At 35.8% G+C, this 19,154-nt stretch overlaps 1 protein-coding gene across 2 annotated transcripts in view; it reads left to right on the forward strand.

Moving 5' to 3' along the window:
* Window positions 1-19,154, forward strand: part of DTNB (dystrobrevin beta) — a 332,957-nt gene that overhangs the window by 212,280 nt on the left and 101,523 nt on the right. For both annotated transcript variants that reach the window (XM_044663758.1, XM_044663759.1), the window contains 2 exons: window positions 11,538-11,627; window positions 14,679-14,766. In XM_044663758.1, coding sequence (XP_044519693.1) covers window positions 11,538-11,627; window positions 14,679-14,766 — 178 coding nt within the window. The remainder of the gene's footprint in view (window positions 1-11,537; window positions 11,628-14,678; window positions 14,767-19,154) is intronic.

The raw sequence follows: 19,154 nt of genomic DNA on the forward strand, positions 1-19,154 counted from the left end.
AGGCTTGAAACAGGACTATGAGTTCCCAGAACAGGAGTTCTAGAGGAGAAAGGATTAAGTCCTCTAGAGTGTGGTCTCTGATCCAGGCATCAAAGTAATTGGTGAGAAAACAAGTGGGGAGTATAGTGCGGATCAGTTGAAAGAACTAGGAGTATTTAACCTAGTGAAGAGAAGTCTCAGGGAGAATGTCATAGATGTCTTCAAGGGTTTGAAATATATTCATGTGGATAAGAGATTAAACTTGATCTCTTTGACCCCAGAATAAAGAACCAAGAGGAATGCTTGGAAATTATAGAGAGCGCACTTAAAGCTTAATGTCAGATGGGGATGGGGGGAAATTCCTGACAATCAGAGCTATCTAGAGGGAGAATAGACCTCCTTAATAGGTGGTGCTAGTGTTCAAGCAAAGATCAAATGGCCACTTGTCTTGTACATTATATTGGAGATTCCTAATTGGTATCTGAAGTCCCTTTCAATTTTCATATTCTATGATTCTGAGATTGGATATACCAGGAATATAAAGCTAGCAATGTGCCATAATAGAGTACTGATTTCTTAGCACAAAACAAAAATTGGATTAAAGACCCACTTGTGACACATACTGGTTGTATGATCCTAGGAAAATCTCTTACCTTCTCAGTGCTCCAGGCAATTCTCTAAGACTACAAGTTGCTGAGAAGGTACCAGCTCACACTGGTAGCGTGTCTCCCTCTGAGAGAGCCCTATATCAATGTGAGCACAAGCCTAGTGCTGGTATCATGTCCCATGTTCTGGGACCCCTTCTTTTTTTTAACTATGCTATCTCATTTAATGAATTAAATTATCATTACTATGGATGATGCCCAGACCTACATATTCAGCTCTGAGTTTTTCTCCTCAGCTACAGTAACATATCCCCAACTACTTCTTAGACATATAGAATTGTATGTGCCATATGCATCTTAAACTCAGCTTGTAAGTCTTGGTGTCCTTACCCTCACCCCTTATATCTAATCCATTATCATTTCTACCTACACAACATCTCTTATATATGTCCATTTCCTAGATTAACAGAATAAGAAATAGAATATTTAAATAATCCCATATCAGAAAAAGAAATTGAACAAGCCATCAAAGAACTCCCTAAGAAAAAATCACCAGGGTCTGATGGCTTCACAAGTGAATTCTATCATACATTCAAAGAACAACTAATCCCAATACTATACAAACTATTTGCAATAAGCAAAGAAGGAATTCTACCAAATTCTTTTTATGACACTAATATGGTACTGATTCCAAAGCCAGGCAGACCAAAAACAGAGAAACAAAACTACAGACCAATCTCCTTAATGAACATAGATGCAAAAATCTTAAGTAGAATACTAGCAAAAAGACTCTATCAAGGGATCATAAAGGTTATTCACTATGATCAGATGAGATTTATATCAGGAATGCAAGGATGGTTCAATATTAGGAAAACCATCCACATAATTGACCATATCAACAAGCTAACCAACAAAAATCACATGATTATCTCAATAGATGCTGAAAAAGCCTTTTACAAAATATAACACTCATTCCTATTGAAAACGCTAGAAAGTATAGGAATAGAAGGACTTTTCCTAAAAATAATAGAGACAGTATATATCTAAAACCATCAACAAGCATCATATGCAATGGGGATAAGTTAGAAGCCTTCCCAGTAAGATCAGGGGTGAAACAAGGATGCCCATTATTACCTCTATTTAACATTGTACTAGAAACACTAGCAGTAGCAATTAGAGAAGAAAAAGAAATTGAAGGTATTAAAATAGGCAATGAGGAGACTAAGCTATCACTCTTTGCAGATGATATGATGATCTACTTAAAAAATCCTAGAGAATCAACTAAAAAGCTAGTGGAAATAATCAACAACTTTAGCAAAGTTGCAGGATACAAAATAAATACACATAAATCATCAGCATTTTTATATATTTCCAACACATCACAGCAGCAAGAGTTAGAAAGAGAAACCCCACTTAAAATCACCCTAGGCAATATAAAATACTTAGGAATCTATCTACCAAAACAAACACAGGAATTATATGAACACAACTACAAAACACTTTCCAAACAATTAAAACTAGATCTGAAAAATTGGAAAAACATTGATTGCTCATGGGCAGGATGAGCCAACATAATAAAAATGACCCTTCTACCCAAATTAATTTACTTATTTAGTGCTATACCTATCAAACTACCAAGAAACTTTTTTACTGAATTAGAAAAAACTATGACAAAGTTCATTTGGAAGATCAAAAGATCAAGAATATCAAGAGAAATAATGAAAAAAACATGAAGGAAAGTGGCCTAGCAGTACCAGATATTAAACTAAACTATAAAGCAGTGGTCATCATAACAATATGTTATTGGCTAAGAGACAGAAGGGAGGATCAGTGGAATTGGCAGGATAAGTGACAGCAAGACAGTCTATGATCAACCCAAAGAGCCCAACTTTTGGGACAAAAATCCACTATTTGACAAAAACTGCTGTGAAAATTGGAAAACAATATGGGAGAGATTAGGATTAGATCAACATCTCACATCCTACACCAAGATAAATTCAGATTGGGTGAATGTCTTGAATATAAAGAAGGAAACTGTAAGAAAATTAGGTGAACATAGAATATTATATTTGTCAGATCTTTGGGAAAGAAAATATTTTAAGACCAAGCAAGAGTTAGAAAAAATTACAAAATGTACAATAAATAATTTCAATTACATTAAATTAAAAAGGTTTGGTACAAACAAAACCAATGCAACCAAAATTAGAAGGGAAGCAACAAATTGGGGAAAAAACTTTATAACAAAATCCTCTGAAAAAGGTCTAATTACTCAAATTAGATTTGAGCTAAATCAATTGTACAAAAAAATCAAACCATTCCCCAGTTGGTAAATGGGCAAGGGACATGAATAAGCAATTTTCAGATAAAGAAATCAAAACTATCAATAAGCACATGAAAAAGTGCTCTAAATCTCTAATAATTAGAGAAATGTAAATCAAAACAACTCTGAGGTATCACCTCACACCTAGCAGATTGGCTAAAATGACAGCAAAGGAAAGTGGCGAATGTTGGAGGGAATGTGGCAAAATTGGGACATTAATGCATTGCTAAGGAGTTGTGAATTGATCCAACCATTCTGGATGGCAATTTTGAACTATGCCCAAAGAGCGCTAAAAGACTGCCTGCCCTTTGATCCAGCCATACCACTGCTGGGTTTATACCCCAAAGAGATCATAGATAAATAGACTTGTACAAAAATATTTATAGCTGTGCTCTTTGTGGTGGCAAAAAACTGGAAAACGAGGGTATGCCCTTTCAATTGCAGAATGGCTGAACAAATTGTGGTATATGCTGGTGATGGAATACTATTGTGCTCAAAGGAATAATAAACTGGAGTAATTCCGTGTGAACTGGAATGACCTCCAGGAATTGATGCAGAGTGAAAGGAGCAGAGCCAGAAGAACATTGTACACAAATACGGATACACTGTGGTAAAATCGAATGTAATGGACTGCTCTACTAGCAACAATGCAATGATTCACTACGACTATGAGGGACTTATGAGAAAGAACACTATCCACATTCAGAGGAAGAAATGTGGGAGTAGAAACACAGAAGAAAAACAATTGCCTGATCACATGGGAGGATGGGGATATAATTAGAGATATTGACTCAAAATGAGCACCTTAGCACAAATATCAATAATATGGAAATAGGTCTTGATCAGTGGCACATGTAAAAACCAGTGGAATTGTGCATCAGCTATGGGAGGGGATGGGAAGAGGGGAGAAATAGAACATGAATCCTATAACCATGGGAAAAATGCTCAAAATTAATTAATTAAATAAAAAATGTAAAATTTAAAAAAAAAAAAACAGTTTCTATTGGACACTTTCTCAGACCTGTGGGCTGCTATAAAGAAGTCCTTTTGTTTGGTCTCTTCAGTCACCTGATCTATCTCCATTAGACTTTTCCTTGTAAGATCAGGTCAGAATCATTGTGTTTACATCCATACCTCATTCTTTGAGTGATTTAAGCATAAGATGCAATCCTCTCAGTCACTGGAAAACATCTGATGAAAGTTTTTACAAAATTCAGAAATCAGCTAGAGTGGTAATATAGCCCAAGATGATGATTATGTTGAATTTTCATGAGGAAAATTATCAAATTTTTAAAATTTTAAATAAGTAACCTTTCAAATATCAGTTTTTTCATAAAGTTACAGCATTTGTGTTTCTGAAATTATTAAAGCTTAAAACTGAAAAACCAACAAACCAACAAACAAACAAACAAAAACTTTTCAGACCTGTAGGAGAGGGCCCTGAAACTCAGTGCTCTGAGACTCAAAAGAGCTAGAGGGGCCAAACAAATATAGTAACGATCATTGCAAGAATACATGAGATGAGACTAAGCAGAGTTAATCACTACACCCAAAGTACAACAGGTAGCAGAATCTAGCCCTGGCACAAGGCCCCTATTCAGGAACTAAACCTGGAGAAATGAGAAAGTCAAAGAAAACATCATCCAGTACTGTATTAAAAATAATTGCAAATCTAACTCCATAACAGTCATAGGCAGAATCCCAGAGGAAAGATGGGTTTTCCACAGGTACTGCATGGCTACTTAGAAGAAATGAAGTAAAGGATTAAAAAATAAAACAAAAAGCTTTTGAGGAAAGAATTAAAATAAGAATAAGTAGCTTAGATGAGAAAGTGGCAAACCTTGATCGTAAATGGACTTTATGAAAACTAAAGTAGACGAAATGGAAATTAGTGATTCTGATCCAGTGAGAAATCAAAATCAAAAGACTGAAATAGTAGAAGAAAATATAAGATGTGTGACATCACCTCTTAGTGAATACCTATTCACTAAGTGATAAAATAGGGAAAGGAAAGATATTTTAAGAATTATTGAATTTTGTGAAAACCATGATTTAAAAAAAAAGGTTATCTACTATTTCAAGAAATCCTAAATGAAAATTATCAGACAAATTAGAACCTGAGGGCAAAGTAAAGTTAGGAAGAATCCACAAATTACCTCCTTCAAACTGTGGTGACACTGCACAAGAATTGTGTTCCAAAAGTTCAAGGAAACTTGGCCATGTCCTAGACATTATCTATGAATTACCAAATCAGTTGATGAGGGATAGATTTCAAGAACTTGGACCTCGAGTGTTCCAACAAAATCCTATAGAGCAAAAATAGGACTGAGATATGGGAGAGAAGGGAGATATAAAGGAAAGTCATCAACCCTGCTGGCATTTTGGTCTGGAAGACTGACTGACTGTTCTGGGAAAAGGTCAGCCCTTTACCCAACTTTTCCCCACGCCTTTCTAACCACAGACACTATAACATAGTCTGCTGTTTCATTACTCAGAGTTTTCCAGGAAACTGAATTTTTGTTTTAACCAAAGATGTTAAGGGTTAACTGGAGTTCAAAGAAAGTTGGGCAAACAACCCACCCTCTCACCAAATCTTAAAACTTTTCTTAATAGGTAGCTCAGAGAAATTGTGACAAAACTCATAATTTCATCGAAAACTTTCTAAAGCTGAAGAGGAAGGAAGCATGTGGACCTTAAGGGCAATTATATCAACCCCTAGGCTTAAAATGAAGTAATTATTTTAGCATAGTGTTATATATCAATAGCTAGCTTGGCATTAAGTCTGGCATGTACCTGTCAAAAATCTGGCAAGAATTAGGGGCACAATCTGTGATTGTGGAAGTTTGTTTTCTACTTTCTGTGTAAACCTGATCTGCTTTTTTTTTTAGCCAAGACTTTATGCACATTTTCTTTCAAGCACTTGACCTAATCCAGCCCAGTTTCATTACTGAGAGGCTAAACTGGCTTGGCATTGCAGACATTTCACACCATGGGACCACTTCTCTCTAACCATTGACTTAGATGGATGCTATTTTTAAGTGTTTTGAACATAGCCTTGAAATGTTCTTTGTTTGGGGAGAAAAGTGTAACATCCTACTAAAATAATTAGTTATTGATGTCAGTTACTATAAAGATCTTGTGAAACTCCTCTACAGTTCCCTATACCTTGCTCTGTGTAAAAGTCTTTTGTTCTTACATCTGATGCCCTAGGCATGCAGGTATAATGCTTTGTTGATTCAGTAGATACTGGGGCCTCTAGAAAGGGAGAAAGAAAAAGGTATCTTATTTCTTCTGGAAGGAGAACTAACTATTTGAATGTACTTTGATCAAACTTTTTTCTAAGCTATGTTTATGGTACAGCCATCTTCATAGCCTTTTATTGATAGTAAAATGTTGATATTCTAGTCCAGTGGTTCCCAAACTTTTTTGGCCTACCACCCCCTTTCCAGAAAAAATATTACTTAGCCCCCTGAAAATTAATTTTTAAAAAATTTTAATAGCAATTAATAGGAAAGATAAATGCACCTGTGGCCATCACCACACTCCTAGATTGCTGTAGCACCCACCAGGGGGCAGTAGCACCCACTTTGGGAATCACTGTTCTAGTCTATAAATTCAGAGTTACAGTAATGCAGATTTTATTTTTATTGAAGAAAACCTTAAATAATTTCTTCTTTTGTGATTTCTAGGATCATAAAAGTAAGGAGAGAACAAATCTAAAATCAAAAGCTTTTTCATATTGTGGGTTTGAGAAAATAAGGAGTGCTTTAAAATTCCTTCGGCTTCTTTGTCTAGGAATTAATTTTTATATACAAAAGGATTTCTTGTTTTTGATGCATTTTCTGATGAGTAGACCTGTTGTGTAATGGAAATGTCCCTTACCTTACTTAGTAATATTCATATATATCTCTCCATAGGTATTGTCCTTAAAATATTAAAGCAGCCATTTTAAAGATATCCTGACATTCTTTTCAGTATGTGGCCTTCTTTGCTATTTTTCTGAATTAAGTTTTACTTTAGCTACAGAAGACACTCAAATCGCTTTATGTAGAATTATAAAATATATACTAATGAATATGAACATGTTTCATTCTTAAGCCACCATGGGCTAAGTGACCTTGGAGAATACAAATTAAAATTTTATCGAGTCCTTTGAAGATGCTGTGTAGGGTATAGGTGAAACAACAAGAATACCCCAGAATGAACCTGTGTGACCTTGGTGGCTTCATTTCACTTCTCTCAGTTTGTTTTTTTATGTCTAAAATGAGGGAGTTGAACTATAACAGTAGTGTCAAGCTCAAATAAAAACAGATCCCCCCTAGTGGTATATTGACTTAGAAAACTACAAATTAACTCTAAATGTGTTGTATTATATTTGTATAGATTGTATTAAACATTTTCCAATTATATTTTAATCTGGTTCTGTTAGACCACATGATCTCAACAAGCAATGATATATGGCATATAGTTATTTCCACTGCATTTTCTTTGACTGAAAAGACTTAGGTAAACTTTACAAGTATTATCCTCTTAACATTAATTTTATTTTAGTTGAGTACAGAGGGTTTTTATAACAAACATGGAGAAATATTTGAGGGCTGTGATTTTCTAGTTTTAAGCATGCATGGGTTAACCTTGTAAAAAAAAAATTGTGAAGGGTGGTCATACATAAGTGGTTCAGCTATACTGATAGCTCAGTTTATCTAGACTCAAAGAATCCCACCCTGGGTCTAATACCACTACCCCTTAAGTTGAAGTAGCAACAAAAATGGCTTTCCCAAGGCCAAGTCTAGATAACTAAGGAGATGGAGGATTATAGAAGGGAGGGAAGATAACTCCAAAGATAAACTTCACCTTATATTTTTTTACCCAGGGCAAACTGCCCCTTTCCCACTCTTCAGATAATCAAGAACCATTTAAAGTGTCTATATGTACCAGGCATTGTGTTAGGAATTAGGGAAGAAATAGGGAAGAGTCTCTGCCCTTAAGGAACTTACATTCCACAGGGAAGATAACATTTCTACAAAGAGGTATATATAAAATAAGTCTCTGTAAGTCTTTGATTAAATATTGCCAGAATCTGTCTTTCCAGAGACCTCTTCCTACCACCTTCTCCAAGCCATGCTCAATTTTCATTTAACATTTGCTATTCTTTTAGTTTTCCTTGTTAACTTACTCTGCCCAAAGTACTGAGGTAAAGTGAACCACGACTGTTCAAGTTCTTCCCTTTCATTATTCTTTTATGGATTTATTTCATCTCTTATTGTGTCCTTCTTTACATTTATCCAAATTTTTTAAATTGACTCCAGAAAGCCTTTCTTAAAGGGAAACCTGAGTTTTATCTCCTCTACTTCCTGTTACTCACTGTACCGAACAATTCAGCATTCAAATATGCCCCTTTTCTTTCCTTTCATACTGCCACTACACTGGTACAGGTCCTGCTGGTGGGTCTATCTGCCTCAAGACTCTTCCCACTCTAATCCATCCTCCATTCAGTTGCCAAAGTGATTTTCTTAAAATGCAAGCCCATCCATGTCAGCCGTCTACTTGGTAACCTCCAGTGTCTTCCTGTTGCCTTCAGGATCAAATAATGGAATTCTCTATTTGGCAATGAAAGTCTTGCAAAACCAAGCCCCATACACACACCATTTTCTAGTCTTCTTAGAACTTATTTCCCTCCACTTATTTTTCAGTCCAGTTACAATGGCCTCTGCCATTACTTGAACAGAATGCTCCATCTCTTGGCTCCAAGCATTTTCTCTATCTCCCTTGCCTAGAATGTTCTCCTTCCTCATCACTACCTACTAGCTCCCCTGACTTCCTTCAAGTACCAGCTAAAACCCCATTTTCTACAGGAAACTTGTTCCAACCTTTCTTAATTCTAGTGCCTTCCCTCTTAATTATTTCTTATTTTTCCTATATGTAGCTTGCCAGTATTTATTTCTTTGCTTGTTGTCTCTCACTAAATTTTCTCACCATTTTATTCCAGTTTTGAGACCATTTGCCCAAATTTTCCTTCATAAGCCTACCCTTCTAGCTTTATTAAACATTACTACTCTTTACACACTCTAATGTCTAGCCAAAATGGCCTTGCTGTTTTCAAACAAGATACTTCATCTCCCTCTCCATTGTAATATAGGATTATTAACATTGCCACGTTTGCTTGGGGGCAACTTGTCAGTTGCCCTGGGTGGAATGTTGACCATGGTATGAGCCACAGGGCAAGTACCAACTGCCAGTTGGACCCAGGGCATATAAAGCCCTGGAGACCCAGGGCTGGGTTCAGTTCTGTTCTTTTCCCTACTTCTCTTCTCACCTTCACTTCTACCCCTTGGGGATCCAAGGTGGCCGGGAGGAGGAACGTGGGATCTTAGTTTCTAGCTTAGGTAGGTTTAGGAGAACTTTGCTGACCCAATAGGAACATCAATTAGATATACCCTATCAAGAGGTTGCTCTATAATACCATCAAGAGATCATTTATTTCTGTCCCAGGGCTGGTCCCTTGGGACAGCTGAAGATCATAGCAAGGAAGTTCATTCAATATCCTGAACTTAGATCAAGGAGGCAGTACTAGACTAGATTCATAGGCTTCCTAACCCACTCTCCAAACCCTTTCCCCTAATCAACCTTTCAAATAAAACCTTAGTTTAACTTGTGAACTAGTGGCTCCTACCTTCAACTCTGATCTAAGTAGACTGCTGATCAAGATTCTAGGAGGGCGGCAGAGTAATTCCATTGCTGTTAGACAGGAAGCACCACACTTCCCTTCCTGTCTAATCTCATTGTCATCCAATAGGAGTTACTTCCTCAGCCTGGTTAGGGGCTGAAGTAATCTTCTTAAAGGGGATTCAATCCTTGCCAAGGGAAATTACATCAGTCCCTTGGCTGGCTTAGACACTGGTGGCTGGTCATTCTTACATCCAGCACCATCAGTAAACAGCTTGAGGTTAAGCCACACCAGCTTCCTGACTGCCTACAGGATTACCAACTTCGATAACCGATCCATCTTATACCTTCATTATACCTGCCTTTGCACAGACTGTTTCTCTTCCCTAGAATGTACTCTTTTCTCACCTCCATCTCTTAGAATCCTCCATTTCCTTCAAAGTTCAGCTTAAGGACCGCCATTTACATGAGATCTTTCCTGCCTCCACTCCTCTCCTCCAACTAGGACCTTCCAAACAAAATTACCTTATATTTTGTTTTGATTTACATATAAACGTTATCTCCTGCAAAAAGAATAAGTGGAAGCTCCTCTGACCAGAGATGCTCTTCTTTTTGTCCTTGTGTTCCTCAACACCTCATGTAGTTCTGGCGATGCTATAGATTTTCAATGTTGATCAATTGACTCTCATATAACTGAGGGTAGCTCTCCATGTTTTTCTTATCTTATAGTATAATTAATTCTTCTTTTTCCTACTTGTGTGCATTTAAATTTGTCTATGTTGCATGTGGAACATTATTTATGAGAAAGAAAGGGGTGGTTCATCTCTCTGAGATAGACTAACTAAAAGATCAAACAATAAGATGAAACTGGAGGTAATCACCAATATGAAAATAACAGTGAAAATGATTAGAGATACATATGTGGGTCTGAGAAATTAAAAAGAGAACAGACTTCTTATATAAAAAAATTGAAGAAGTTCTCCTCAGACCAGGAAACAAAGGAGAATAAAAGCACATTGAGGAGATATGCAAAATAAGTCTTTTTTTTTTTTAAACCCTTACCTTCTGTCTTGGAGTCAATACTGTGTATTGACTCCTCTGGCCGAAGAGTAAAAGAAAGAAACTTAAGGGTTCATTGCTGTTAAGGAGGGGTGGGGGTGGGGTGTATGCATGTGCATAATTACACACACATATCCTTAGACATTGTGTCCTTTTCTCCTCTCTCATCTCATAGAATGATCAAATCTTGTTTTATTTCCCACTAACTCTGCATTCTCTGGTCTGGCTTCCCGTCTGGCCAAAGAGGTGGTGATTGAATTAAACAAATGGCAAAAGGGAAAAACTGGGGAGAGGTATACCATATTCCTGCAACTGTAGCCACAGGAGGTAGCCCCAAATTCTTTAGAGTGGCAATCAAAGCAGAAAGCTAGCAACTAGCCATCCGTATAACCATAGAAGGGTTTGCAATTCCTAATATTTTCTTCAAAATGTTACATAAGGAATTGAATTAATTTCCCAGCATAACCAATAGTAATCCTGGGTCCCTATCCTTTTTGTAATTGAATTGTTACCTGATTGAAGAGGAATTATTTCTATCTGTGTTTTACATACAGTCAGTTTTACACACAGTCAGTCTGACTACTCAGTTTTCTTTTCCTGCCAGATTTTTCCTAGTAGGTATATCCCAAAATTCTAGAAAAGCTTAATAAGACCGCCTCTTCTTGTGACTCAGTACAGCCTGCCAGACTAATCAACAGAAGTATATGCTTGAAATATTTGTGAAGTGTCTCATCCTAAGAGTGACACCATTATACAATGTGCTTTTAAAATTTGTTTTTCTCATTATCTCATTATAGTTTATGATTTTTTCCCGTTTTTTCTTTTATTTGCCCATATTAATCCATGTTTATTTCTCCTTCTTTTTGTGTTTCTGTCATGCTTGCTGTCTTTGCCTCCATTCTTCCCAGGTTACAGTATAGCCAGGAAATACCCAGTCACTTGGCTGATGAGCATGCACTGATAGCTTCCTATGTGTCGCGTCTACAGCACTGTGCACGGTCAGTGTTTGAACAGCAGTTGGGCTTATGAAGGGGAGGGATGTATCCTGGGATTGCCAACTAGAAGAACAAATCACTGTGAACTTTACTAAGAAACTTTATAAATAATATACCATGGATCTTTGAGAAAAACTGTACCATGCAGTCCCAATTTCTCTAGGCTTCTTTGTCCTCTTTCCTTCAACTTTCTCTAAGAGAATGACACACAAGTTTAGATATATAGAGCTCTACAGTTTCTACAGAATTACTCCTCATTGCATTTCCTTTTCTTCTCCCCCCCCCCACAGAAGCAGACTATTGCACAGGTTTTTTTCTTTTCACCTATTCCTAAAATTTCATAGAATCCAGAGGATCTTTCCCATATCATTAGCAGGAAAGTATGTCTTGATCATTATTGATGGTCATGTCATGAAGAAATATCTGTGATATAGTGGAAAGAGCCCTGGAGTTGGAGTCTGCAAGTATAGATTAGACGTTCAGCTTTGTTCCTTGTTATCTCTCTGACGTTGGGCATATAATTCTACCTCTCCAAGCCTCAGTTTCCCTTTTCTGAAAATATCTCAATTACCTACCTCACAGGGTTGTTGTGAGGAAGTACTTTTTAAAAAATAAATTGCTATGTATACGTTGACTATTTTTATTTCACCCATTTAAGAAATGTCCACTGTGGGCTCTTACCCAAAACTTTATGCTTACTAGAAATTGGATCTCACTGTACTCCCTAGAGAGAATGGACTCCTTTCTATCCACTGACTCAGTATAATTGCAGAAATCTAAAATGGTAACCTGAGTCTGCTGCCTAACTCAGAAAATTCTTTGAAGATTTTAGCCAGGGTCTTTAACTTTGATGGTGAGAGAATGATAGAGTACATGAGCAAAGATCTGCTGACTCAGAAGCCTTCTGAGAGTTCAAATTGAAAAAACAAACTACCTCTCTTCTTGAGTTTTTGTTACAAGAGACAAGATCAAGAATTCAATATGATGTTTTCTAGGAAGCACTCAAATTACTATGTAGTATTATAAAAAAAGAACTCTATGCAATGAAATAGAAAAACTTCCTGTCTCCCTCCAAAACAGAATGACTATATGATTATTACAAGATACTTAATTGTCAAATAAAAATGCATTTATATTTATTTTATTTACTTTTATCACAAGAAAGTGAACTATTGAATTTTACAACAAAAGTTAAAACAAAACAGATTTTTAAAATCAATGCTCAGTTAATCAGAAAATTAAATTATCCAATTTTCCCCTGTCTGTTATGATTAATGACTTGGACAGCCCTGCTGAAACAATTTTAGATTTTGAATGATATCCACAGACAAATCAGTTCAACATTAATCAAGTACTATGACTAGAACAAAAAGAATTAAGAAAGAATGAAAATGAATCAAGAAAGGACTGCAGCCTAACTTTTGTATGCCCAGGATTCTCTTCTTGCTGCTTTCTCAACTTAGGCTATCTATATCTCTCGTCTCAATATACTGAGCTTGTTTGGAGATGGTTTCAAAACATTTTTATTTGCCCCCCCCCTCCAGGTAATTTTCTAGCTCTTTAAATTTTTCCTTTGATTCAGAGTATTTCCTATTGATTTTTAGTCTTCTCATACACACGGACTTTTGCCATCACTTTATAATCATTAACTCCTGCAATTTTGATAAGCTGTCATCAGGTGGTGGTAGTGCCTTGGTCATGGCAACTCATAAAACAAAACAAAATAAAACAAAATAAATGGCCCTCCCCTCCTTCCTTCCTGTCAGAAGAGACAAGTAAGGAGGATGTTGTTGCATTTTTCTTTGGCAATTATCTTACAATAGCCCTATGATCATTATTCTGAACCATGGTGACTCTACTGTATTATTCTGCTGTGGGTATGGGATATGTAGGAACCTGAACTGAATTGGATTGACCCCAGTATGTACCCTAGTAGTTCCTTTTTTAAGAAAGTACCTAATAGAGGCTTAGTTCTTGTGATTTGCCTCTTTTATTTGCAAGTGATTCTTAAAAAATTTTTCTAGTTAATCAAGCCCAAAGGAATGTAAAGATACTCTGTATTAACCCCTTCTGACTAACTAGACAGAGAGAAGATCTAGTGATCATTACTCTTTATTCCTAAAGCTGATGTAAAGGGAATATTATCCAAAAGCATTTTCAAGCACCAAGTTGTGGGACAAACCCTTTGCTAAAGGCTGTACAAAGATAATTACATAGACATAAACCTTAATAGTCTAAGACATACATTACTTATATGGATGAAACAATAGAGAACATAATATGATTAAAGCATCTTTGCATAACACTTTAATAGGAAGATATTTGGACAAATGATTGAATAGAGACAAAAATAATAAAATTTTAAAGATATTTCTAGAAATAATACATTAAACAAATTCACATTAAGATATTAATGACATTATAGTTAGAGAAGAGGGTATTTGTGGTGTAGAGAACCAAGATTAAAAGAGGAAAAAAAAGAAAAGCGACAGCAAGGGATACCTACTTCACTTTTTGCTTAGGAAGTGCTCTACATAATGCCAGAGTTAAATGTTAGTTTTAAAATAATAGAGATTCAAAAATTGACCCTGAAAAAAATTCATTATCTTTGGGCAAATGATTACTTTTTCTTAGTCTTTTATTTTTTCATGATGTTTTAGTTTCTTCTTGGTTTCTGTATTTTCAGGGCTCGTTTATTTTGGGGGTTTGGTGCCCTCATTATTTCTCAACATCTTGATAAGATATCTGTGTTTTAGCTTTTACAAGTAGTAGGGTTTTTCTCTGCAAAATGACATAATCTTGCAGCCTTGCCACTGACTGAAGCGATAAAATGGAAGAGACATAACAAAGACACTTAACCATTACACCAGTAAATCCTTTTTTTGTCTCAGAGGACCAACAATACCTGTGACCCAAACCTTTTTAAAATGACCATCTTGCTTTTTTAGAAAGATTTCCCTCCCTCTTTCTATAGAAAGAGTTTCCAAGTTTCCAAGAATAAAGGAAAGTTGAGTCATAATTAATGGATATCTGTTCTTTTTATCTCTTTGACAGTGTCCTGGACAGCCCCAGCCGACTGGATGAAGAACACAGGCTTATTGCCCGATATGCTGCTCGGCTTGCTGCAGAGGCAGGAAATGTAGTAAGTAAATGGAGGATAACTGTTGGGTGACCTAAATCAATTTTAGGTTGCTTCCATTTTCTTTCTTTCTCCCTTTTCTGGATTTTTGCTTTCTAGGAATGAGGGGACTGATAAGGCTCAACCTGGAAATGAGTTCCTACTTTCCCCAAACAATAAAAATGAATATCTCTTAGTACTACCAGAGAAATATATACTTAATAGGTTCCAAAAGGTCTTGCAGTCATTTTGGACAAAGTGAAAGATACAAAGATATATTGGATCCAATATGTATATTGGATCCAAAGATGATATATATTATATATATATATATATACACAAATAAATCACATATAAATGATAATAATAATTTCAATATGTAACTTTCAAAGCTATCCTAGAAAGAAAAATGAGAATGATTATTTTGTAACATATCCATTTAGGACTTCAAAATCTAGTCTTTGAAATGCTAATGCTCCTCACACATTTGATTTTTGAAATCATTAGTCTAAACTTCTCAGCAAAAAAAGAAACAATAAAACAGAGTATTGGGAAATCCAGAAGAGGAAACAGGAGAAAGTAAGTGGTCAGTGAGTTAAATCTAAAGCCCTCATTTAGTCATACTTCTTCTGGTTTCATTATAGAAAGTAAATGAGAGATCAGAAGGCATTGGGCTTTGATAGAAAGAACACTTCCTTTTCTGTAAACAAGATATAAATTTATAAACTATATGTAATTCATGGACATGAACCTTCCAGTGCTTGGTCTCATACAACTCTGAACAGTATAGTGAAAAGAATGCTGGGTTTGAGTTCTATCTTTGCTATTTACTATTTGGATACTTAGACCTGTTAAGGTCTGATTTAAGTCCAGCAACCTACATTGGACAAATAATCTTACCTCCCTGGGCCTTTATTTCCTCATGTGTAAAATGAGTGGTTTATAATATATGACTTCTAATATTCTTTCCAGATCCTATGAAATCTTATGATAATGCTGAGTTTTTAGATTTATCGTTAATTTGTTTTTCAATGGCCCTTGTCAAGTTTGGAGGATTTTACTAATTCATGATTAATTTAGAAATTCTAGCCTCTTTTTAAAAATCAGAACTTAAATATACATAACCCACTTGAATTTTGGAATACTTCATGTTTTGCAGTCTTGTTCTGCTCTCTCCTCTCTTCATTTATAAAGGCCATCTCATGGTTGACTCTTTACACTCTCATCTCTGCCTTTTGAAATCCTCTAGTATCAGTTCTGAGCCCCAGTAAGAAATAATCTTTCTCTCCTTAAAAGCTCTCATACTACTGTTCAACCTCTCCTATGCACTTAATAATTTAATTAACAATTTTCTATTAACAAGTAATTATTAATTAGTAAATTTCTAACTTACATTGTAATTATTTGTGTAGAGTTTATCCTATTCGATTATAAGTTTCTTGAGATTAAAGATAGTATTTTTTAAATTTTTCTTTTCCTCAGATTACATGTTGATATGATTTTTAATAATCATTTTCTAACATTTTGCAATCCATGTTTTCTTCTTTTCTCTAACCCTTTTCCCTGTCCCCAAAAAAGGCAGATAATATGATATAGGTTGCACATACGTTATCATACAATACATATTTCTGTGTTCATCTTGTGAAACAAGACACATATTGCTTATACTAGAGAAAACTTCTTGGAGGAAATACAGTGAAGAATATGCTTCAGTCTACACTCAGACTGTCAGTTCTATCTATGGCAGCGGATAACTTTTTTATCATGAGTCTCTTGGAGTTGTCCTGGATCCTTGCCTTTTTGATAAGAGTTGAGTCATTCACAGGTGATCATTGTACACTATTATTATTGTATTCAACATTCTCCTGGTTCTGCTCACTTCACTTTTCATCACTTCATAGAAGTCTTTCCAAGTTTTTTTGTGATCAGCTTGTTTGTCATTTTTTATGGTACAGTGGTGTTTTGAAACAGTCATAAACCACAACTTTTCAGCCATTCCCTAACTGATGAATATCTTTTCAATTTCCAGTTCTTTGCCACAACAAAAAGAGCTGCTAGGTCGTTTTCCCCTATTTTTAATGTCTTTTGGGATCTGGGCCTAATAGTCGTATTGCTGGGACAAAGTTTATGCATAGTTTTATGGCCCTTTGAACACGGCTTCAATGGTTGGATCAGTTCGCAGCTCCATCAACAGTGTATTAGTGTCCCAGTTTTTCCACATCTCTTTCAACATTCATCATTTTACTTTTTTGTCATGGTAGCCAGTCTGATAGGTGTGAGGTAGTACCTTAGAGTTCTTTTAATTATTTCTCTAATAAATAGTAATTTGGAACATTTTTTCATAAATGATATTTGTTTTTCATCTTCGTCTTACCAGGCCTTTTCTCTTTGTAGGCAGTTAGCATGTTTGTTGGCTAGAATGGAATTGAAGCAGAGAATTTCTTTAATTTGCTAAACTAGAAAAAATATCTATAGCTAATACTAGTGTTTTATATTCAGTCTGTTGGCTGACTTTCTTGAATTTCTTCTTTTAAGAAAAATCAAACCCTTAAAGATCTATGCATTGCATAGGCTCCTGTGGCTTTGATTTTTCCTCTTTCACTTTTTAAAAAAATTCTGAATTTAACAAAGACCAAATAAATAAATAAATAAATAAATAAATAAATAAATAAATAAATAAATATTATTCCTTCCCTATCCCCACTGGCAGAAAAAAAAGTCTCTTTTAACAAATGTGCATAATGTAGCAAAACAAATTACCTCTTTGGCTGTGTCTGAATGCCTTATTCTCCAACTCAAGGCTTTTATCTCTCTTAGTAGGTAAGTACCATGTTTCATGGTCTTCTAGAATTGTGGTTGGTCATTGCATCTATGAGAGTTCCTAGGTCTTTTTTAGTTATTTATCTTTATCGCAATACTTATTACAGTATAAATTGTTCTCCTGATTCTGTTCAGTTCACACAAGTCTTCCCAGGTTTCTCTAAAACCAACCCTTTTGTCATTTCTTATAGCACAATAAATATTCTACTATATTCAAATATTTATTCAGCCATTCCCAAATTGATGGTTTCCAGTTCTTTGCCATCACCAAAAGAGCTGCTATAAATATTTTCGTACATGAGTTCCTTTCTTCTTTCTTTGATCTCTTTGGAATGAAAGCCTACTTAGTTTGTATCAGTAGGTCAAAATATGTATACAAGTAGCAATTTTTGAGCCACAGTTCCAAATTGCTAGATTATTAGTAATAGATGTACAACTCAGCGGAATTGCTTGTCAGCTCCAGGAAGGTGGGAAGGGAGACAACATGAATCATGTAACTATGGAAAAATGTTTTTAATTAAAATTTAAAATTAAAAAAAATTTAATTAAAAAGCTGTGTGGCTCTGGGCAAAGCTATCTCAGTTTCTCTAATTGTACAATAGGCACAAAAGTAGCATTTATGTTCTAGGGCTCTTGTGAGGATTAAATGATATATTTGTATATGCTCAGCACTGGCACATAGGAAGTGTTTAATAACTAACTGCAAGTTTTCTTCCTTAAATCTGCCAAAACCTCCATAGCCAGTGAAAACATATTATGTGAGTTGACCACCAGATGGCATTATGTACAAACTACCCATCACATGGTCTCTGTCATCAGAGCCCCTCTGGTGCACATGTGCTTAGAAGCTTCTCATCACTAAATACTGTAGCTCCAGGTAACTAGATGGTTAAAATCCATACTAGATTAGAGGATAATTAAATACAGAGGATATAAAGCTTTAAGAGCTTGAAACTTTACTGACTTTGGGGGGACATCCTCTGTTGCTCAGAATTGTTATCAATTTTTTTTTATGAAAAAGCCCAAGGCTCCTCCTAAGCCTCCTCCTAAGACATCTGTAACCTGTGTCTACATAATCTCTCACAGTCATAAAACACACCCCCTCAACTTATAGTGACCACACAATTTATTGGATATGGGAGAAAGTAGAAAAGAAATAGACCCTCTTCCTGATAAGAGTGTGCTCTCAGCATGATAAAACTCTTCCAAAACCACAGAACTTACTGCAAGTGTGGCGAACATCACTGTCATATTCAGACAAAGCCAATTCCCCTAAAAAAAAAAAGCCAAGACTTCAAAACATTAAACTGAGACTCGAACTATTAAACCCAACTTCTGGTTTCAGAGAATGCTGGCCAGTAAGTGATGTGGGCACTTAGAACTAGGAGGAGGATGGAGAAGGGGACTTCCGGTTAAGATGGCGGCAGAGTAAGGAGCAGCTGCTCGATCTCTCCTGACCGAACCACACAGAACCCCTCAAGGGGAAATAAAAACGAGTCCAGAGGAACGAAGGAACCCCACAACAGGGCGCAGCATTGAAGGTACGCAGAATCGGGGCATTTCCACACTTTAAAGGGGTGAAACAGTTCACA

Source organism: Gracilinanus agilis, chromosome 2 (genome assembly GCF_016433145.1).
Source record: "Gracilinanus agilis isolate LMUSP501 chromosome 2, AgileGrace, whole genome shotgun sequence".
Classification (NCBI taxonomy): Eukaryota; Metazoa; Chordata; class Mammalia; order Didelphimorphia; family Didelphidae; genus Gracilinanus; species Gracilinanus agilis.